The 23,547-nt window shown below is 42.9% G+C and overlaps 1 protein-coding gene and 1 long non-coding RNA gene across 6 annotated transcripts in view; one reads left to right on the forward strand and one right to left on the reverse strand.

Annotated features, from left to right (window-relative positions):
* Nucleotides 1-1,230, reverse strand: part of LOC123354895 — a 37,226-nt gene extending 35,996 nt beyond the window's left edge. Inside the window, exon 1 of one of the 2 annotated variants that reach the window (XR_006574949.1) lies at nucleotides 943-1,230. This is a non-coding gene — a long non-coding RNA (uncharacterized LOC123354895). Of the gene's footprint in view, nucleotides 1-938 lie in introns of both variants that reach the window. The other variant, XR_006574948.1, reaches the window with a different exon arrangement.
* Nucleotides 1-23,547, forward strand: part of LOC123354888 (tubulin-specific chaperone cofactor E-like protein) — a 97,187-nt gene that overhangs the window by 744 nt on the left and 72,896 nt on the right. For 2 of the 4 annotated variants that reach the window (XM_044997267.1, XM_044997264.1), the window contains exons 1-8: nucleotides 1,249-1,365; nucleotides 3,939-4,050; nucleotides 7,333-7,482; nucleotides 10,945-11,084; nucleotides 13,403-13,584; nucleotides 15,287-15,543; nucleotides 20,492-20,618; nucleotides 22,544-22,660. In XM_044997267.1, coding sequence (XP_044853202.1) covers nucleotides 4,047-4,050; nucleotides 7,333-7,482; nucleotides 10,945-11,084; nucleotides 13,403-13,584; nucleotides 15,287-15,543; nucleotides 20,492-20,618; nucleotides 22,544-22,660 — 977 coding nt within the window. In that variant the 5' untranslated portion in view covers nucleotides 1,249-1,365; nucleotides 3,939-4,046. Of the gene's footprint in view, nucleotides 1-1,096; nucleotides 1,225-1,248; nucleotides 1,366-3,938; nucleotides 4,051-7,332; nucleotides 7,483-10,944; nucleotides 11,085-13,402; nucleotides 13,585-15,286; nucleotides 15,544-20,491; nucleotides 20,619-22,543; nucleotides 22,661-23,547 lie in introns of those variants that run through there. The other 2 variants (XM_044997265.1, XM_044997266.1) reach the window with 2 other exon arrangements.

Genomic DNA, 23,547 nt, shown 5'->3' on the forward strand with positions numbered 1-23,547 from the left:
CCTGAGTGTCTGGCTGGAGAGTCTTGCCCGCATGCTCGGGGTTCAGCTGATTGCCATATTTGGGGTCGGGAAGGAATTTTCCTCCAGGGTAGATTGGCAGTGGCCCTGGAGGTTTTTCGCCTTCCTCCGCAGCATGGGGCAGGGGTCGCTTGCTGGAGGATTATCTGCTACTTGAAGTCTTTAAATCAGGATTTGGGGACTTCAACAGCTGAGTCAAGGGAGAGAATTATTTCAGGAGTGGGTGGGTCAGCTTTTGTGGCCTGCATCTTGCGGGAGGTCAGACGAGATGATCATAATGGTCCCTTCTGATCTTAAGTTCTATGATTCTATGATTCGGTTTCAGATTTGTGGAACAAAAATCCACCCCTGTAGCTCTTTTTTCCCCTTTTATATAGTCCCTCATTTGTATTTTTTTCTAAATTTGGAATACAATATCAATGAGCTAGCAATAACTTTTTCTCCACTGAATACTTTTTTCTGTTTCCCTGGGGCAACAGCAGCAGTGTATTGTACAATTATATTTATGGCAGGACATGTCTGTATTGGTTACAGATGGGTGTGTGCACACAATTTGGGTCTGGAGCTAAGTGTTCCTCTAGCTTAAGGGGGTTCAGATCCCAGACTCTATTTCGGCCCCGTCTCTAGCATGTCCACAGAGCTTTTTCAAATAATTTTCCAAAGAAGGAGTGTGATGATAGAAAGCCACAGCCTCATGCTACTGTGTCACGGCCTGACGAGGCAACATGAGTGTGGGATGTCCCGGCGTTATGCCCCGCTGATGGGATGCCCTCTGCCTGTTGTCACCATGGTGCAGCGTGCGGCTGTGATGTCAGTGTGAGGATTAGGGTTACCAACATTGCATTTCAAAAATAAAGGACTCTTTTCTTAGCACCCCACCTCCTCCTCATCAATAACAATGAATAATCAGCAGGACTCACCTACCTGCGCCGGGGGTATGTCTTGCTGCACGGTGCAGGGTTGTACAGAGATGATGCCACCCAGCCGCTTGGTGTCTCCCTGTCGTTCTGTGATGTCACCCCGTGGGACTGTGATGTCATGAGGTGTGAAGTCACTGTGATGCTGCCCCATGCACGGGGGTGGGGGCGGTCTGGGTCGGGGGGACGAGGATGCCCCCCAACAGGACCTCCAGGCCAGGGGAGCGCAGTGCAGGCTGGACGAGGCAGACCGGCGCCAGCTAGGCCCCGGAGCCTCACCGTCTCCATGGTAACCTCCCTTTTATCCCGCCTCCCCACCGGCCCGTGGCTCACGTGACCCGCGCAGCTGGCGCTCACGTGATGTTTGGTTGCCGAGAAGCTGTTTCCGGGTCAGGCCTCAGTGCAGGACGCGGGGGAAGAGCGGGGCCGGGTGAGAGCCGGGATCTGCGCGTCCCAACCCCCCCCCCCGGGGGGCAGGGGTGGGGGGCCCCCAGGGCGCCCCGAGTGGCCGAGCCGTCCGGGGCCTCCTCGTAGCGGGCGGGGGCTGCCCTGCCCTGGCCAGGGCTCCTGAGAGGTGGCGGGGGGAGGGCACTGGCCGCACGGCCCTGCGGGAGAGGGGTCGCTGCCCGCGGGTCCCCAGGCGGGCGGAGCGCTGGCTGCACCCTGGGTGCTGTGGCCCCGATGGGCGGGGAGGGGGGATGCGGAGTGACTCTGGATCCCTGCGCTCTTAGGGTGATTCCTGACACTGGTGAAGGCCGGGGCCCAGGGGGCCTGGGCGGTTTGCGAGAGAAGCAGAGGGAAGGGTTTTCTTCTGTGAAACCAGCCCTTAATGCCCGGTTGCACCTTGAGGGTTCAAATATAAGCCAGTTTCATTTAGCTGCATCTTGGATTTTTTTTCACCCCCCGCCCCGAGGCTGAGCACCACTAGTCAAGTGCATGAATGTCCTAGATATTGACTTATTCTCACTACATCATGGAGAAGAAAAAGTGATGCATGTGACTTAAAAAAAAAAAGTATAAGGTTCAGTTAAACTCAGCTGTGTATTAATTTACCGGTTTTGGCTGTACCTAATATGTGCTATAATAATCTGCACTTCTCCCAGCTTAGAATTGGAAATGTGGGACAGGAAGGGACCTTGAAAGGTCATCTAGTCCATTTCCTGCACCCCCCTTGCTGAGGCAGGTTTAAGCATATCTGGATCATCCCTGACAGGTGTTTGTCTAACCAGTTCATAAAACCTCCAAAAGGATGTGAATTCCACCACCTCCCTTGGTAACCTGTTTCAGCAACAAGCTTTTGAACTATAAGAATAGTTCATCTTAATATCCAACCTACATCTCCCTTGCTGCAAACTAAGGTGACTACTTTTTCTAGCCTTGGTGGACAAGGGGAAAAAAATTGATCACCATCCTCTTTATAATAACCTTTTATGTATTTGAAAACTCAGCCTTCAGTTAAACTAAACATGCCTATTTCTTTCAACTTTTCCTCATGGATCATGTTTTCTAAACCTCTTATCACTTCTGTTGCTCTCTTCTGCACTCTCTCCAATTTGTCCACTTCTTTCTTAAAGTGTAGTGCACCAGACTGGACATGGTACTCCAACTGGGGTCTCACCAGTGCACCTGTTGTATCTTATATATGATACTCTTGTTAATACATCTCAGAATGACATTTGCCTTTTTTTCCCAAAACAGCATCACACGGTAGACTCTCATTCAATTTGTGATCCAATATAACCACCAGATCCTCTTCTGTAGTACTGCTGCCTAGCCAGTTATTTCCTGTGGCATTTTATCTTTGTGCATTTGAGTTTTCCACCTGAAGTGCAGTACTTTGTACTTGTCATTCCTGAATATCATCTTATTGATTTCAGGCCAATTCTCCAGTTTATCAAGATACATTTGAATTTTGATCTTGTCTTTGAAAGTGCTTGCAAATCCTCCCACCTTGGTGTCATCTGCAAGCTTTATAAACATACTTTCCACTCCTTCATCCAAATTGCTAATGAAAGTATTGAATAGTGCCAGACAGGACAGATCTCTGAAGGGCCCCACTTGATATAACTTGCCACTTTTGCAGTGAACTATGATAGCTACTTGGTCTTTCAACCATTTATCATCCATCCTTATAGCAATTTCATCTAGACCATATTTCCCAAGGTTACTTCTGAGAATTTCATGTGGGACTGCACCAAGAACCTTACTGAAGTCCATATATATATCACCTCTACTGCTTTCCCCCTATGCCACTGTCTAGGCCACTGGTATGGAGGGCTCTGCATTTTAATTTAATTTTAAATGAAGCTTCTTAAACATTTTAAAAACCTTATTTACTTTAAATACAACAGTAGTTTCACTATATATTATAGACTTATAGAAAGAGACCTTCTAAAAACATTAAAATGTATTACTGGCACACACAACCTTAAATTAGAGTGAATAAATGAAGTCTCAGCACACTACTTCTGAAAGGTTACCGATCTCGGCTTTAGAGGAAGGTTTAAATCCAGAAAAACACTTCTCATTGACATTTTTAAAATATCACGGGTACCTTTTCAGAGAAGGTTTTGTAGTTATTTCCACATTAACACTTAAAAAAATCTTAATTTTGGATCTAAAACTAGATGTCCTTTTAGTCAGCTCTGTAAAAATGCTACAGTGCAAATTATCATGTCATGCCACTGTATGTGTGAGACATGCTTTGAAAATACCATACGCTGTCCTTGCATTTTCTGTTAACCCTTTATTATTAACCCTGAATATTTTGCCATATTGATGCATACTTGCATGCTAGAACAGTGGTGCAGCTTTGGAAAATGCATTTAGAATGATTATGACTAGTGTTAACTGTTCAGGAATGGAATTGGGATTGGAATTGGGAAAGATGCATTTTGAATTGGGAAAGTTATGCAGACCCTAAGCTTGCTGTCCTCTGGAGACAAAATTGGTTTGCTAAGCTACAAATTCAATGTGAAATATTTCTGACGTTTTCTTTTCCAGTGTTGTATTGAGGTGACTTTCTCATGTGGAATTTACCAACTGATGTTAGCTCAGTGCATGAACAGTGGTGGAGTTGACTAAAAAGCAAAGTAAAGGAGAGAGAGCTTTATGGGTGAGTGAGTTTCTTTTGTTTAAAAACTTAGAATTTTAAAAGGTCCAACACAGAAGGTCTGAATGCATGTTTGGAAGCAAATATCTGTCTCTTCTGTGTGACTGAGCTACAAGTATATGTTATGATCAAGGCATTTCAGCCCAAAGCCTTGATTGTTAGCATGTATCATCCCTCGTTTCAGTATTGGAAGCGGCGCGGGCCGAGGGACATACTGGCCGCCGCTTTCAGCAGCTCCCATTGGCCTGGAGCAGCGAACCACGGCCAGTGGGAGCCGCGATTGGCCGAACCTGTGGACGCGGCAGGTAAACAAATCGGCCCAGCCCACCAAGGGCTTTCCCTACGCAAGTGGCACCCCAAGTTTGGGAAACACTGGTCTAGATAATACTTAGTCCTGCCTTGAGTGAAGGGGATTGGACTAGATGATCTCTCGAGGTCCCTTCCAATTCTATGTAGCACAAGGCTTCTGAATCCCTACCTACCAAGCATAACTTAACTTTTATAGAATGGTGGTGGTAGGTTTGGGTCGTCTCACTGTTTTGATATTTAATTCGTTTGTGATAGAGGTACTCTAACAGTTTCTGACCAGAGATTAATCATCCAAGGAAAAGCAAAGTCACGGTCTCCAAGCAGATCATTCACACCAGAGGGAAATCTATGCAGCAGATGTTTTCCTTTTCCTTTCATAATCTGCCATTCATCTGCACCTATAGTGGATCTAAGGAAAAGTTAATTGCAGTGGGGATGGGGCATAGACACAGTCTTCTGGTTAGGTAGAGGGAAGGCAGATTCTTGGAGCCGCTAGATTGATGAAGAGAAATGTACAAGCTTGAGTTGACCTTTCTGTTGGTAATAGAAAATAGTTAATTATTTATACCTTACTTGGAAAACTCAGACACCAACGGCCCAATATTGACTTCATTTATGCTTGTTCGACTGCATTTCAGAGAATTTAGGAGAATAATTTTAGGCAGCTTTTGTAGGATAGGATTTCTTTTGGGGGGAACTTTATAGCCCTGGTCCTGAAAACATAACAACACCTAGTCCTTATTGTTTTTCATTAATAGATCTCAAAATCCTTTAAAAAGGAGCTCAGTATCATTTCTCCATTTTTTATAATTAGGGAAACTGAGGCACGGGAAGGTGAAGTGATTTGCCCAAGTTTTTCGAGAGGCAGAGCCAGGAGTAGAATGCAGATCTCCTGAGTTCCCATCCAGTGCTCTAAATGCTAGACCACAGTGTCTTGACGTGGTTTATCAAGTTGACTTTAGGCAGTGCCAAATTCTTTGTTTGATTTGCCTTCTTTGGCAATCAGTACAGCTGGCTAATTGTTTTTTGGTTAAGTGTCGCCACAATGAAAACTTGCAGTTGCTCAGCTTTTTCCTCACCCTGCGTGCAGTTACAAGAAACATTTGCAGACTCTTGGAAAGGACGGGATGGCAGTGTTCCTTTTAAAAAGGCAAAGTCCTGAAACAAACAGGATGTCCTCAGAGACTTTAGAGAGGAAAATAATCCTTAGCTCTTCTGTATTGTTCAACATCTTCAAAGCGCTAAGTCACTGTAGTCCTGTGCCCTGGGCTGTTAAAATCACGTCTTTCTGGATTTTGCCTCATCCAAGATGCCTTGCAGGCTACATTTTAGGATGCAGAGGCTGTATTGAGCCCTTGTGCTGTGCAGTTCCCTTGACTTACTGAAACACAATTTCTTTTTATCATAAATATTACGAAATGTTCAGAGCCCTGGGTAAGAAATTAGGACAGATGAGCTAACTTCTATCTGGGGTACGTGTAGAATGCCAGTCACCATAGTATCTAGGCACTGAGTAACTGCCAGCCGACATTTGATACTGTTCTGTAAAGGTCAGCAAACCACAATACACAAAGCCCTTTGGTTTGGCATATAAAGAGCCTCTGCTTTGGAATTTCCATGTTACCTTGCTTCATGTGGTGCATAAATACCCAAGTGACATGCATCTTCGAAATACGTTAGGGAGTTGCAAAATTGAACTAGCAAGCTTTTTTTTTATGTCTGGCCGAGCAATTTCTTCATGTGTTTGCGCTATTGATTCATGGCACAGTCTTAACATCCTAATCAAAAGCCTGTATCTTTCCATTCTTTCTCCATGCCTGGGTAGCAGTCCCAGTTTAACACCTTTGGAAATTGTCAGCTGGAAAAGGCTGATGTTCTTTTTCACGCTAAAACTTGCTGTGAAAGAGGCACTGTTGTCTATAATGATGGGTGCCCCAGACATACCTAAGATAAATAGTTTGTTAGAGCCTGTACCCTATGGTTCTGATCTAAGCTATGCCAGAGTCCTGTGACTGTGAGCAAATCACACACCTCTCTGCCTTAGTTTCCCCATCTGTAAAATGGAAATAACATTTACCTGCCTTACAAGAGCATTATGAGGATTCATCAATGTTTGTGAAGTACTCTGCAATCCTTGTGGGGGAAAAAAGAGCTATGTCAGTGCAAGATATTGTTATGATGACAATGGCAGCTCAGTTGTAATTTAGGATTTTATAGTTTTGCCATGGGCATGATTGTATTAATCTTGTTGGAATTCTAACTACTGTGTTTTGTGGTATTAAATAATAGCTATGCGTTGTTTCTCTGGGTGTGTAATAACTATCTTATGCGGATTAATGATTATAATATTTACACAGCGCCATTCATTCTGACACATCCCAATGCATTTTAAGAACTATATGCATGTGGCATCACTGAAATGCAGCCACTTCTTGGGTGGAGCATGTCAGCCAGGCAGACAGCATGCTGCATAACTTTGGGGCTGGGAATTTTAGCCAATGACCCTGAGACAGAGCTTTAAATTAAGTTCCATAGCATCGTAAATGTCCATATAGAGCAGGCAGGATTTTAATTTTTATGGTCTTGTTTAAAACATCCCTGCACAGTAAACTTCATGGAAGTCAGTGTTATCCCCTTCGAAGCAATGAAGGGCTGAGTTGACTCTGTCAGGATTCAAACCTGTTGATCCAGGGAATCTGGGAAGTGTTCACAGTTACTGATAAGATCAGTAAGCAGACCTTTTTTGCTGTGGGTCACTGTCTTGAGGAAGTGCCTGGTAGTATTTCAGGGTACTTGTGCTTGGAAGAGTAAACTATATGGTGGTATACTCTGTTTTGTGCCAGGCTGTCCTTAGCTTTTTAAAACATTGTCCATTACTTAAGGAAGTGTAGCATACGATTCACTGCTGCCTGCTGGAGATGAGCTGATTAGCAGTGGATTGTGTATATTATCGGTTGTTTTCTGCATTAACTGTAGACTTCCAAGAAGGGAACATGGACCAGCCCAGCGGAAGGAGTTTCATGCAAGTTCTTTGTGAGAAATACAGCCCCGAGAACTTCCCATATCGTCGAGGTCCTGGAATGGGGGTGCATGTCCCAGCAACGCCACAGGGATCACCTATGAAAGGTAGGGTTCCTACTGGATCTGTGCATACAGGGGCTTGAGGGCAGGATTATTTCATCCCATAGCTCAGGGGTTCTCGACCTTTTTCTTTCTGAACCTCCCTCCCCATACCACATGCTATAAAAACTCCCCGGCCCAGCTGTACCATGACAACTGTGTTTCTGTATATAAAAGCCAGGGTCAGCACTAGGGAGAAGCAAGAAGGGCAATTGCCGGGGGCCCCACACCAAAGAGGGCGCCGCAAAGCTAGGTTGCTCAGGCTTTGTCTTCAGTGCCAGGGGCTGGTGCCCCAGGCTGCAGTCCCGCGTGGCAGGGCTTTAGCTTCCTGCCCTGAGCTCTAGCGAGTCTAACGCTGGCCATGCTTGGCAGACCCCTGGAAACCTGCTTGCGGCCCCCCAGACTCCTGGTTGAGAACCAAGCTTTTACTCATCCAGGAGGAAAAATCCTACTGAATTACCAAACCAGATAATCACACTTGTGTTGCTGTATGGCTTGTATCACTATTTAACATGTATACTGCAGTAGGGCCCATAGTCCCCAGGTAGGATCAGGACACCGTATAGACACACACAGCTAGCCTGGCATTGTCCGCAGCAGCCACTTGAAATTGAACAGGCTTACAGGATTGGATCAAAGGTGCTGGGGCAGGTATCTAGGCATGAACCTGGGAGCCAAGAACTCTTGAGTTGTAGTCCCAGCCTTGCCCGTCCTCTCTGGCTTTGGGAATATTACTTCACCTCCATTTCCTCATCTGTGAAATGCGAACTCCTGCTCATTTCAGTTGCCCAGAGGTTAATTAAAGCTCTTAATTACTGGCAAGGGGATAGTTGCTGAAAAATTAGTTTGACTCTCCCCACCCCACTCTACTGCCAGCTGGGAAGAATTGTGGCCCAAGGTTCTCCTGCCAATAAAGTAAAGCCCTGTGCAGAGCTGAGATCCAGGGAGGTAAACCCTGCCCAGCTTGTCCCCTTTTCAGTAATTCTTCAGTGGCTGCAGCCATGTGTATTTGGCACAGGTGTCTTATTTAAAATTACTCTGGATTCCACCCAGCACAGCTGTTACGTATTTTCTGGGCCCAATCCAGTAACATGCAGAGTGCCTTCAGCTCTGATTTGAAGTCTATAGCAGTCGAGGGGGATTAGCACATCACAGGTTTGGGCCCTTGGTCAAGCAGAATCACAATGACTTCAGTCTTTTATGCCATGTTAGGTTGCTTTCCTATTTACTTTGGGAATCCTGTTGGATGCAGACACTAGGTCCACTAAGACACATTGCACCAACACCCTAAAGAAATGCCCCTTTCTCCTTGCCCAATATCCTAACTGCCTTGGGGCCGATCCAGAGATGCATGTCCTCTGGTATAGGCATTCTCTCTCTGACACAGACACACACACAGACACACGCACACACACACACCCCTACCTCCCAGTATCCATAAGATAAAAACCCCTATATCCAGAGTCGTTAGCTAGAACTGGGTCAACTTTGCCACCTTTTATCTAATCTTTCCCCACACTCTGAGAGATTTGGATTTGGTTCACTTTTTATTCAAACAATTTATGGTTTGGGAATTAGCAAACCAGAGCCACTGCGTATTTGTTAACCTCTTACCCATCTCTAGTTGAGACTATAGTTTAAATTCCCATCAGGTTGGTTTGTGTCATAAGCAGCCCCAAAGAGGGAAAATGACAATAACTGGGTTTGACAGAAGAGAACAAAAGTGAGAGAATTCAGTCAAGGACAAAATGTACCATATGTCACTCAAAGTTAACCTCAGTAGAGAATCACCTAAACAAAATTTTCAGTGTGCCCTTTTTTATTTATATATAGATATGTAGATAGATACCTACAGAAGCTAACAAGAGGGTCCCTGTCCATATGTTCTAGGCCCCCGTGACATCACTTAAAAATAAATTACAAATAATACCATAATTACAGCAGTATAATTTAATATAACTTACCATCAGTGAGCTAGGTAACTTCAAATCGCCTTCTAATAATCCCCTGCTCTTACAGTTCTTCTCTTGTCCAGTAACTGTCAGATACCAGGAGGAAGAAGGGGGTAGGGGAAAGAGATTTTTATGAAGATAATCTCTTAGTTTGTGCATATGATCAGTAGATCTCAAAGTGCTTTATCAGAGTGGGTAAGAAAAAAAATTATATTGCATTTGACACTTGTAAGATAAGGTACATTTCATCCACATGCTGAATTGCCCTGTTGAAATAGCTTCTTATTATAAACCAAACATTCTTAGAGAGAATTCTTGGCAGTGGAAATTCCACCATGAGAGGCAGCATAATGTAAAAAGAACATGAGTACTTGTGGCACCTTAGAGACTAACATTTATTTGAGCATAAGCTTTCGTGGGCTACGGCCCACTTCATCGGATGCATAGAATGGAACATATAAGAAGAGTATATATATACATATAGAGGAGATGCCATACCAGCTCTAAGAGGCTAATTAATTAAGATGACCTGTTATCAGCAGGAAAAAAAAACTTTTGTAGTGATAATCAAGATGGTCAATTACAGACAGTTGACAAGAGGTGTAAGGATAGTTATCATATGGAAAAAGATTCAAGTAGTGTAATGACTCAGCCATTCCCAGTCCCTATTCAAGCCAGAGTTAATGGTATCTAATCATAATGTAGTAGCCACAACACAGAACTGGAAGTCAGTTTCTATTCCTGGCTCTGCTTCTGACCTTTGTGTCTTAGGACAAGTCACTCATGGCCTAATTTTTCTGAAGTGCTAGGAACCGACAATTACAGTTAACTGCAATGGGATGTTTTGGTACTCATCACCTAAGAAAATGAGGCTGGGAACTTTTTTTATGTCTGTTTCCCTATTGATAAAATAGGCATAGTAGCTGCATCACAGTGAAGTTCTATTAAGCAAAGGGACTCTCTCAGGTCAGATTTAAGCCCGGGTTTAATTTTGTAATGTTATACAACAACCAAGCTTTTATAAAACCTAAGAACAATACAAGTGCTACCTTGATTTTTTTTTTTTGTAAAAAATTCAGTGGAGGCAGTTTTTAAACAAAACTTTTTTTTGCCATATTTGCCACTGAAATTTTACAGTCTTGTGCTAAAAGTAAAATTGATTAGAAACTGACTATAAACTAAAATGGAACTGACTACTGTGTTTGCATTTTCTCTCACCTATCTCAATGAAAACAGCGTAAATAGTTAAATTACTTCACATTCTTATCATTTTTCCCCATTTTAGTTATCTAAAGTGGTGTTGGTAATACGGTTACCTGTTTTAAAATGTATGATTTTTAATCTGACTTGCTTGGCAAATGTAAATCATTATATAACTACTAAATTATTGATTAATCCCTTCCTTTTGCTGGATTTCATACTAGTGTTTGTTCTTTGATGAGACTAAGGGATGATCTTCTATAGCTGGGAAAATATGAGGCTGACTGGAAGGCATCTTGTTCCTTCCCCATTTCAGATCGCCTCAACCTTCCAAGTGTGTTGGTGCTGAACAGCTGTGGAATAACCTGCGCAGGAGAGGAGAATGAAATTGCTGCCTTCTGTGCTCATGTGTCTGAGCTGGATCTCTCTGACAACAAACTTGACAGCTGGCATGAGGTAAAGCGATTATGCCTGTGCTTTGCTAAATAGCAGCAATAACTGCTGCTATCACTGTATTTCTATTGCTACATCTGAGATCTTCTCAGTCATTTCAAAATAGGTAAATGTGTCCATTTTAGAGTGTTGTAGTTCACATTTGAAGATCATGTTTATTGCTCTGTAGCTGTCAGAGTAAATAAACTTGATCACTATGCCGCATTCAGGGTATGTCTATGTTAGAAACGCTACAGCAGCACAGCTGTAGTGTAGACACATACTACAGCAATAGGAGGGGTTCTTCTGTCGATATAGTAAATCCACCTCTCTGAGAGGCAGTAGCTAGGTTAAAAGAAAAATTCTTCCACTGGCCTAGTGGTGTCTATGCTGGGGCTTAGGTCAGCATAATTACATCCCACAGGGCATGATGTTTTTCATTGCCCTGAGTGTGTAGTTAAGTCAACCTGACTTCATAGCATAGACGAGCCCTCAGGCATTTAACCCACTTTCCTTAGTAATTTCTGAACTCATCCTGTGGGTGAAAAATATACTTTCCTTCAGTGCAAAGCATTGGAACGATCATTCCCTGCACCAAGAGATTAATGAGCAGTATAGATCATTAACAGAAGGAGTGCAATCAAGAGGGTTTGAGCAGAGGACTGGCAGCTGAGACTCCTGAGTCCTATTCCCAGTTCTGCCACTGATTCTGTATGATTTGGGAAAGTTAGAAATCCTCTCTGTGCTTCAGATTTCTCCTCTTCCAAACAGGAGTAATAATGCTCATCTACCTCGCAGGGGTCTCGTGAGGTTTAATTAATTAATGCTTGTAAAGGGCTTTGAGGCGCTTGGTACGAAATGCACTATATAAATGCAATATAGTAGTAGTAGAATAATTAGAGTACATTAAACTGTCTTGTGTCCTCACCTGCTTATGCTCTGCTTTTATCCCACTATTAATGACTGGAAATGGACATGAAAAAAGCTGAACTGAAACCTAACCTTATTTTTTTTAAAAAAAATAATCTTAAATTATTTCCTAATCGCTACACAAGAAGTGGATATAGTATTGATGTAAGTCTTCTGACCACAGAACAGATCTGCTAGGCCAGGGACAGTATAAGCTTTCCCATGCTGCTTTTTGCTCAGCACTTACCTGGAGGGGCCCTTTCTGTGGGTTAGGATAGGAATTGAGTTTCCAGTGGGGCTTGTTCAGATTCTATGGCAGCTGCCAATTTAAGAGTCCATTTGTGCAAGCTGTGATGATGATCTTGTGGTGGTGGCACGTGGTCACTAGGAACAGGAGTGAGAACACCAGCAGCTCATTTTATGTTGGCCTCAGAAAGTCCACCAGTTGGTAACTTAGTTTCTATCAAGCTGGTCTGTTTTAGTGCTTATTTGTGGTTGTGCTCATTTTAGTTGTGAAACATATTCTACTGGCCTTAATCAGTTGAGAGGCATGTACATCCATTCACCACCTCCCCCAGATGGTGCTCCCTATACCTGTGTCTTCCCATTTATACAGCCTGCCCCTCTGCTACAGTTCCCTCCAAGTCATTTGCATCACCCACTTCTTCACACCCAATCACATGCCCTTTAATATATTCTGCACCCTTCATACCTATATCCTGGCTTACCTCTTTTTCTAATCATTCACCCTAATTCCCAAGTTATGCACATATGCACCTGATGCATGCCAACAGAATAGCTAGCCCCAAGCACCATTACATGTATGTTTGGATTGAATTCATAACCTTTCCACTCCAGCACCATGTGAGTAAGAAAGCTGGTGCTTTCATAGATGAAAGGAATCTAATAAGGAATCCATTGTGCGTGTACAACGAAATTCTATCAGCCTTTTATTTTAAGCAAAATTGTGTGGTCTCTTCCTGGTGGGAATAGTGGAAAAACCGAGCAACTGATCTGTGTAATAATCATACGCTCGAGGGACATGCTCTTGCTTCTCTCTGCCTAGAGAAGGGTCCAGCAGCCTTCTAAGATGCTGGCTTCTGTGACTTGCTATTTCTTAGGCTGGTATTCAGGTGGACTTTCTGATCTCTCCCAAGGGATCTGCTTTCCCTTATCAAGCTGCCTTCAGAGTGTAATTAAATGAACTGTTAAGGTGAATGTGCAATTAGCCAATCAATTGAGATCAGTGAATAGTTTGAGTATGAATTACAGATAGCTATCTAAAAGCCTTATTTTTTTTTTTAATCCATATAATTTCTTTGGCTCACGGTCCTGCTGGAGGATCCCTTTCTACAAGATGGAATATTATTGAATGAGGTCTGATTACCTCCTGATACGTTTCTTTCTCTTGTTTTTTTTTTCTCCCCCACTAGGTCAGTAAAATTGTGTCAAATGTTCCTCACTTGGAGTTTCTAAACCTGAGTTCCAACCCTCTGAATTTGTCAGTTTTAGAGAGAACATGTGCTGGATCTTTCGCTGGTGTTCGCAAACTGGTGCTAAACAACAGCAAAGCTTCCTGGGAAACAGTCCATACAATACTGCAGGAATTACCAGAGTAAGCATGGGGAGCATGGTGTGAAAGGAGAAGTGTCCGCTGCATGCAGACAAAGCTCATAGCAGGAAAGGCTGTTGGGTGGGGGTGAGTGGGCTGAGCAGAGGAATGAGATTTGGGACTTGGAAGGGTTTAAGTCTTGCCATTGGGCCAACTGACTGTTTTTATTGCATTTTTATATCTGAACTTGCCTAGAGCTTTGCATAGGTGCATATACACATTAAATAAATCTAAATACTGGCATGAATTAATGGATTATGGCCTTGATGATTCAGCATGTGACATTCTTTTCCACTGAGCTATGACTGAATGGAGTGGCAATCCACTGTGCTAATGGCTTTTAGGTGGGACATAAATCTGAGCTCCTGGTCAATTGTCATTAAAGATCTCATCACACTTTTCTTGTGTCAATCTCAGGGTCCTGCCCAGTTTCCACCTTGGCAGTGGCATTCTGCCTCCCTGAAATGCCTTTGCAATTTCAATTGGATTCCAGATTCCTGTTCATACAAATTTGTAAAGAAATCTATTATTATAGTATTCTGTTTAACCAGGACACCCTTAACTGAGCCAGCCACTTTGTTCCCAGGGAACCAATTTAGCCTACTGATAGCTAATAATAATGATTGCTGCTTAAATGAGACAATGGTAGCATAAATTCTGTTTAAAAGAGACATGTTTGGCCATTGCCAATGTAGTCTGAGAAAGATTTAATCAGATGTGAAATTTTAAGTTCCAGTCTTAATACAGAAATGTGCTAAATATTAAAAATAAAAAAATCCACTGAGCATTATTTTTATTCCCATTTGTTTATTCAGTACAATATTTCATTTTAAATATCTTCAGTCTGTTTCTTTTTTGTTGGCCTCTTATTTGGGATGTGAGGCTGCTTATCAGAGTCTTTTCCCAGTTAAAAGGATTCACAATTATTATTATTATTTTTTGTCATGCCTTATTTAAAGCAGTTAGGTACATCGCTGTCATCTGACAAATGCACGCTACCTTTCATCTTAAAAGTGGTCACATGAGTGATGGATGACTTTTTTGGCCAGGGGCTGGGGTTTATAGTGTAGTAACAGTCTTTAATGTTCCTGGTGTTCATTTTAAATCTCTTGTACAACCTCCATGACTTTGGTGATGGGAACATCCCTAAATACGTGAATGGGTTTTCAGCCTCCACTTGTGCAGTGATGAGCCCATCCACGCCCAAATTGGTGCAAGGTGCAAACATTGCTAAAAACCAGCATGCTTGTTCAAGCCCTTTAGCTAGTGGTATTTTCACCTGCAACACCTATTAGTTGGCCTTGGGCCTTGGCCAATGGATTTTGTTGAGTATAAACTCTTAACATTTCTTTATGTGCACGTGTTAACTATTTAAAGGTTACTTGTGAAACTATTCCAAAGAGTTGCCAGAACTTTTAGTGGGTACTGGCACCAGTGAAGTACATAGACACCATTTGTGAGTGTGCAGATTTGTGCAAGTGGAGGCCTGACTGAAAATATACAAAATATAGTTTGAAGCGCTTTGACAGCCATCTAGCTGAAAGATGGTATAGGAAGTCCTATCTACACTGAGGTTTCAGAGAGTGCTGGGGCCTTTCATGTTTAAGTAATTCTTGAAAACTGTGTGTACAGGGGCCTCTAGGTAAGACCGTTTACAATTTAACAAGAAGCTTTCAAGTAAGAGCATATTTCTTTCTGTGTGCAGCTTGGAGGAGCTCTTCCTGTGCCTTAACGACTATGAAACAGTGTCTTGTTCTTCAGTTTGCTGTCAGTCTCTCAAATTACTCCACATAACTGACAATAACCTTCAAGACTGGACTGAAATTCGAAAGCTGGGAATTATGTTTCCATCTCTGGACACGCTTGTCCTGGCCAACAATCACCTGACAACCATTGAAGAATCAAATGAGTCTTTGGCAAGGCTGTTCCCTAACCTGCGATCCGTCAGCTTGCACAGATCAGGTGAGGTACTGAAAGCAGCATGTTCTTTTTATTCCATGTGTAAATGATAATACCTGATCTAAACCTTTGCTTTGGCAGAGGGGAGGAGGAATATTCTCATTTTGGTGCAAATTGAAACCTGTGCTTTAACAGGGTGGGGAGAAGAATGTTATTTTGCTAGTGGCATCCTACATCTTTGCTAGGAATGAGCAGTCTGCAATCAGTATTGCTTCCTGCTGGCTACTTGTGTGTTAAGCAGATCAGAGAAGGCGGAGAAAGCACAAGCCTGTACAGTAGAATATCCTTGTTAGACTCCTGGGTAGCGTATACTAGTGCCAGAGACTACAGTCGTTTTCAGTCTTGTCTGCCCCAGCTTTTAGACGAAGTCTGAAAGTTATTCAGAAGTGCAGCCCAAGCAGGACTGTAATAGAAGCTGTCTGGCTAGTGTGGTAGGTCACTAACTGGGCTAGAGAAACGTCTAACACAAGTCATACTCCCTCTATACCCAAACCACGTTAGAACCCTATTTCTCTATAACAAGAGAGGTGTCCAAGCTGTGGAAGTTAGATCTGGATCTAAACTTCTCCAAAATGTGGATTCCGCTCCCAGTGCACACGTCAGGAATGGGATCCACCTGGACAAAGCATCTTGAGCAGCCATGGTTACTGTAAGTAGCTTTTCTTTCCTTGGTTTGGGTTAGGTAAGTAAATACCATTTAAAAAGTTAACCGTTTAAATGATTAAAAATTCATTTAAACGATTAAAAATTCATTTAAACGGTTAATTGGCTGGGGCTAGGGCAGCTCCAGCTGGGCTGCGCAGCACCAGCAGCTATTGCTGGCGCTTAATGGTTAAGGCAGTTAACTGGTAAGACTGATTCTTAACAGTTAACCTTTTACATCCCTAGTTTGGATCATGGCCCACCTCTAGCTATAACTTTTTGAGAATGGGTTTTAAACACTGTTGTCAGGTCAGTGAAGATGGACCTTAGATGATTTCATGCACATCATCGTCCAGAGAGGAACTGATCTCAAAAGTGGGAATGTGGTGGAGCATACAAAAGAGCTTCCTGCAGTATTTTTTGTAAAGAGGATGCAACTTTTGCAGTTAAATAGATGGGTGTGTTGTGCATCAACTTGACAATAACTGATGGATGGGCATCACGATGAACTCCTCGTTACATGTGACCCTGATTTAAGATTTAGGAATAACATTGAAGCCCCATTTCCTAATGGTTCTGATCTGAGAACACACAAACAGATGCCACTCTGATAACTTGAGAAACATGTGAGGAGAAGACGATAAACAAGACCTCTACCTACCCTTTTCTGTTTCTTTGGGCTTCTCATGCCACTTCTGGCACTTTCTCACTCCTAAACAGTGGTTCAGACTAAAGTGTCAACCTGTTGCTGTCATTCAAACCCAGGTGCACAAGATTCACTACAGTAGTTGAGCTACCATCCTGATGAGGACAAACCACTGATAGCAGTAATGAAAAATGCAACTTTGCTGTGTACTCCAAAGGCTGGCAGGCATTCTATGCTCCAGCCACCATGTTTTCAGGAAGAATAAGTAAGAGTAGTTTGGAATGTCAGTGACTGAGGAGCCAGTTTGCATTCTGAGGGTAGGTTACAGTTTAATCAACCTCTAGACCCAGCGTCCACTTACAGGCGCACACATTTGTATGTGCATTACTGGAGCACAGCCGGGGGATCAAGTAGAGCAAAACCCATCACCTGTGTTTAGATGTTAGATTCTTTAACTGTATGTATGGAAGATAGTGCGCCAGAAGCTTTGGCCGAGGCCTCCCTACAAATAAGCCCCAGAGACTTTTCTCATCCAGAAGCTGAGGCTGGAGAATCAACTGGCATAGCAGTGAACACTCTTTGTACCTCCAAGCCCCGATGATAGGTAGCTGTGGGACAGATCACAGGTGCTAAATGACATTCGACTTCCCATCTCCCAGATGTGCATGCTTCATTAGCTGAATTTGGAAAACCTAGGAATAAAGTGCTGTGTAAAAAAAATCTGTTCAATTACAGTTGTTTTCCTAGTGTTTGTTTGATCCTCTCATTCTCAAGAACTCTGCCATGAATTTCCTGGTGAGTTTTTGTTCCAGTTTGGCTGCCTGATAATTACCAGCAATCATGGGCCCTTTTCCTCTCTCTAACTTATAAGAATCAATACACAGACTCTAGTATAGATTCACGTAATGCACTGTTGGTTTATTATTCAGAGCCATAGAGGGATTAAAGTAGAGGTGGCCAACCTGAGACAGAGAAGGAGCCAGAATTTACCAATGTACATTGCCAAAGAGCCACAGTAATACATCAGCAGCCTCCCATCAGCTCCCCCCGCAACTCCCAGTGCCTCCTGCCCACCGGCAGCCTCACTGATCAGCGCTTCTCCCTCCCTCCCTGCGCCTCCCGATCAGCTGTTTCGTGGTGTGCAGGAGGGTCTGGAGAGGGGCGGGGAGGAGTGAGGGCACGACAGGCTCAGGGGAAGGGGCAGGAAGGGGTGGAGTGGGGGCAGGGCCTGTGGCAGAGCCAGGGGTTGAGCAGTGAGCACCCCCTGGCACATTGGAAAGTTGGCACCTGTAGCTCCAGCCCCGGCGTCGGTGCCTGTACAAGGAGCCGCATATTAACGTCCGGAGCCACAGGTTGGCCACCCCGGCTTAAAGTATTAATAAAACCCCTTTCACAGGTATCAACGTGCTATACAGTGTAAGCACCAAGCAGTGCTATACACCCTTTAGAAAAACTGCAGCTAACTACAGGAAAATAAATCAGAGTTGAAAAATGCTGAGTCATTGAGAGGACCATCCTGTGGGAGGCAGTTTTGCTGGGGTGGAACCAGACCTTCAACCCCGTTGGATACTATGCAGCACATTGACGATCTGAGGGAGGCCCCAGTTGAGCAGAAAGCCCAATGAGGACATAACCGTGAATTAAATCACACATGTTGGGAGGAACTTAGGGTATGGTAAGTTCTTGAAAACTGATCATTTTAAATCTTCTCCGCAGCGTCTGGACTTCCCAAAGTAACTATCTAAATAAAGGCATGACATGGAGTGGAAAGGTGTCAAATAGATGAAATGCACTACTGTATTTTGGAAAGCTTGGGTAATTCGTTAGTTGAATTGAGATTGCTGTTTGAAAGTATGTCACCACGGTTCACTGGTGAAATAACAATTATGGCCACTGCTGCAAGATCCCATATCTTTCAGTTTTCTGGAGGATGAATAGTTGATAGTGATGTGGTCTTATTCACACCCTAATGTAAGTGAATTAAAGCATTAGACCATACACTTCTGGGTTTATTACTCATTCCTCTGCCTACGTTAAATCATTTTTTAAGCCTTGTTTCTGCATGTTGCAGGGGCAGGAACAGCTATCGTCAGTTGATATTACTGAGGCATTTGCATATTAAATATTGATGAACTTGGTCCTGCTGAAACCTGCTTCTTGTCTTGCTGGCTGCTGTGGTTTAGCAGAGATCTCCAGTGATTGGAAGGTGATTGGTTTTCACGGGAGTTGTGATGGACCATCTCAATGTGGGATGGTGGGAGTTCAACCAGATTTTCTTCTCAGAGTGGACACCTCCAGCAGTATAAATAAGCTGTTCCCTTTTCAAATGCAATTGCCTCTGTTAGCTTTCTCCCAGGCACAGTAGCATTTTGACCTGCAAAGGCCAGGTTCTTGGCAATAGTTTAATTAGAGGATGAATATGACCCAGTTATCTATCAGTCATTGTCTACTATCACCACCAGCTGAGTGATCCACAGGTAGAAGCGGGAAGGGTTTTGAGCCAGTATCACAAGCTATTATTTATATCCCAGTGCAAGTGGTATGCACGCACGGCTGACTTCATTACCCAGGGAATGTATTTTAATCACAAGTTGACTTGAACAGGATATTACAATTGACATGGAAGAAGGGGACAAATATCGCTCTACAATATGCCCCACTACACAAAGGAATTGTAATTCTGGTCTGAATTATCACATACCTTCTGAGACCGCTGCAGTCCCTGGAACAACAGAAGTGTCTGACCTTTATTTGATTACGTGACTTGGGTTTGCTTAAATCAGACCTTCAATTTTTTAGAGATGCTGATTTCCTTTTATCTATTATAGTGGTGAAAACCTCCCACCAATTTCTAATAGAAGTGTGTAATACTTGGTACGTTAGACTTAACAGCTAGACCGTGCATGTAAGAAGTATCCTATGTAAGCATCTATCTTCTGCAACAGCAAAAGGAAGAAAAGATAAGCATCGGAGTTAATCTTGAACACACAATCAAATAGATTGTCACCTGATTCCCCAGCTTTCCTCACAACTTTGCTTCAATTCTCACAACCCAGTACAGATCTGCAGAAAGCTGGAATTGGGTGAAAATATTTTCATTAAAAGGCTGGATGGTTCATGGGAATAGGATACCTGCAGGTCACGAGTTCAAATCCACACCTAGTTTGGTAGTCCCTGAAAGTTACCATTTGATGGCTGCTTGGTGGTCCCTGAAGTGACACAAGTCTGGCTTCAGCAGTACTAACCAGAGTCCTTTTTATCGAAACAGCCATAATAAGTTATGCTAATTGTCATTCAGCAGAGATGCCAAGGACTGAATAGGCAATGCAGATTGAACTCCCCTCTCAGAGATTGTGTCTCCGGACTGATAGGACAGCATGGGTGAGCTAATGCTGCTCCTTCATGTGCATGAATAAGGGAATTCAGTCTCTAGCATTTCACCAGAAATGCACTGACTTGTCAAACAAACTTAGATTGTCGTTCTCCTGTGTTGAGATCCATGAAATAGTGTTATGGTCAACTCGTATGCTAAATAACACAATGATAAATGGATGATAAAATGAACGAATTGGCTACACCTGTCTTGTGTGACCTTTGGCTATATCTGGTATTCTTTGATATATTGTATATCTTTGTGTTTAAACAACTCATTTCTTAAAGCAGGTCTGCATTGCTGGGAAGACATTGACAAACTAAACTCTTTCCCCAAGCTTGAGGAGGTGAGATTGCTAGGAATCCCTCTTCTGCAGTCCTACACCACCGAAGAGCGGAGGAAGCTGTTAATAGCCAGGTCTGGTGTTTGTTTGCTCTGCTCTGCTCAGTAAAACATACTGCACAATCACATGATCTGAGATAATCAACTTCTGGGGGGCGGGAAATGAGATGGAGTGTGTTGGGGCACTGCAGATTCATGTGGTATGGATGCACCTGACGATTCCCTGTTCTGCTCATTCCCTCTGGGGCACCTGGCATTGGCCACTATCGGAGGGCAGGATACTGGGCTAGATGGACCTTTGGTCTGACCCAGTATGGCCATTCTTATGTAATGTTAGCGGCAGAAGGACTTGGAACTTCTGCAGAATGAGAAAGGAACATGAAAGTGGAAACTGTCTAAACAGAAGGCTCCCGTCGTAGACGTTAGTCTGTCAGGAACTCTGGGTACTGGTCCGAAGACTATTGTCTTTAAAATGGGCCTTGAAGCAGGTCCTCAAAACAATTTGGCTATTTAAGATGATCTTAAACCTCTGAATAATATAGTTGTATTTCTCCATTAGAAATTCTAAATACTTGTTTCAACAGGTATAGAATCAGCATCACTGGCTATTTCCAAGTTAGACATTCTATTGGGGAAACATTTGTTGGATTGCTTTTCTATTTGTACAATAAATATTGCTTAGAGAATGTTCCCACATTTCCAATCTCTCGTGTTTTAAATAGAACATTTAGTATGTGATAAAAGGGTAGCGTCAAGGTCATGAGAGCTGGGATTATGCTTCCTGGGGTCCCACGTTTCTAGTGGGTGGGTTACGTAGCTGTTGAGGAAGGTGGGTAAGATTCTTGGTTGGGTGTGCTCTAAAGGATTAAAATGTGTAGCTACCCCTTTTGGTGTGAGTGAACAAAGTGCAATAATTATATATGCTATACTGTATTACTATAAAGCAATTATATACTGTAGAATATTACATATTACTGTGTACCTGGTAGAGCTGGTAGAAAAACTCCATGTAAATATCCATGGAATATTTTGGATGAAACAAAAGTTTTCATTTTGTTTGGTTTTCATTTTTTGGAATTTTTTGTTTTTCAACAATCACCCCCTTATCTTCCCCTCACTGGGGAAAAAGGTGGGAAAGGGAAATAGAAAATGCTTTTTGTTTTTTTTTAATTTCCAATAACTGATTTTTTTTAATTGTATGGAACATTTTTGAGCAAAATAAAAAAAAATTGCAAACATTATTTAAAAAAAAGAAAAGTTTCGTTGAAAGTGTTGATCAGTTCTAATTAATACCTGCAGTACACTGACCCATATTAATATATTGTATTATTTTATTAAAAGGAAATTTATATCCTGATTAGACCACAGAATGAACCTTAATTGAAGGAATGTAAATCTTATGCAGTTTCTCCATAGGATGTGGGAGGCAATGGCTTAAATTTTGAGAAGTAACTTATGCTTTTGGGGGACCAATTTGAGATGCCTTAAAGGGGCCTTATTTTCAAAGGGTGGTTGGTAGGCTGCTTTCATGTGTCTCAAGTGAGCCACCCAAAAATCATTAGTCACTTTTGAAAATCTAATGCTTAATCCTGGGAGTCAGGACTCCTGGATTGCATTCCTGGCTCTGCTGCTGAGTCATAGTGCTTGGGTATGCCACTTAAGTTCTCCATGCCTCAGTTTAACCATCAGTACAATGGGTATAGTAAGAATGTACTTATCTTTGAGGTAAGTAATGAATCTTTGTAAGGTGATTTGAGATCCTCTGATGGGCAGGCTCTAGACAAGTGCTAAATATTTATTATATATGCACAGAAATAAAAATGTAGTCAAATAATACATCATTCTAATTACTGCCCAAAACACTGCATAGTACTTTGGGATCGAAACTATGCGGGCCTGAGGATAAAATCACATTCTGCTGTTGGCTCTAGAGTCTTGCTGATCATCACAGCTAGGTTTTCGTATCCTCATTAACAGTGTTCCTCGGTGTATTCATGCAGATTGCCGTCTATCATCAAGCTTAATGGGAGTGTCATTACTGATGGGGAGCGAGAAGACTCTGAGCGATTCTTCATTCGGTATTACCTGGACTTCCCACCAGAGGAAGTCCCATTCAGGTATGAACTTCAGAGCTGGAATTCAGAGAAAGCACAGTGCATAGGAAAGGAGAATGATGTTCATTAGTTTGAAAGTGTTCAGCTGAAAGTGTGTCTTATAGCTGAGAAATGACACTGGAAATCAGGGCTGGGCCTTGTAACACCAAAAAATTCCTTGCCCTCTTACCATCCTTTCCTCCCTCAGTCCATATTCATTGATCTTCTCCCCCACGCTCCTACGTGGGGTGTGTCTGATAGCTTATTGATTCACTAGTGTGTCAGATCCAGCCTTAAACAGTCCTTTCCAAGAGTGTTACGCTGTTCTGTCCATGATCCTCATTGCCTCTCCGAGGCAACCCCCACTGCCATCTCACTAATCCCCCTGCCTCCTGGAGTCTCTTGAAGCCCCTACTAATACTTCTCTCTGGTGCCAAAACAAAATGGCTAATCCTCGTGCCATCTGGTGGGTAGAATGTACATTGGGATAAAAGCTTTCCCTCTTCTAAAAACTCAGATCACAAGTTTGTGTGGGTTTTTTGCCAAAAACTATATGCTCTGTTATCTGATGATTTCAGTAAACAAATGAACTTCGATAGCGGCTGTGCAGTCAGTAGCCTTTGGTACCTACATGTGCTAACAGCTTCTTAATGGAATGAGGAAGTCTCGATCAAGCAGCAAATCATTGCTCCTAGTACTTTGCATTTACTTAGCATTGTATACAGAGACCCAGTGCATTTTACTGACCGTGAACCCTCACAAACCCCTTCCCTGAGGCAAGGAAGTAGATGAGTAAACTGAGGTACAGAGAGAACTCAAGTGACACAATGGGTACAGAGCTGAGAACAGAATCCAGGTGTCCAGACAGTCGGTCCCTTACTTAACTACTAGGCCTTAAAACAGCTCTGCAG

Source organism: Mauremys mutica, chromosome 22 (assembly GCF_020497125.1).
Source record: "Mauremys mutica isolate MM-2020 ecotype Southern chromosome 22, ASM2049712v1, whole genome shotgun sequence".
NCBI lineage: Eukaryota > Metazoa > Chordata > Testudines > Geoemydidae > Mauremys > Mauremys mutica.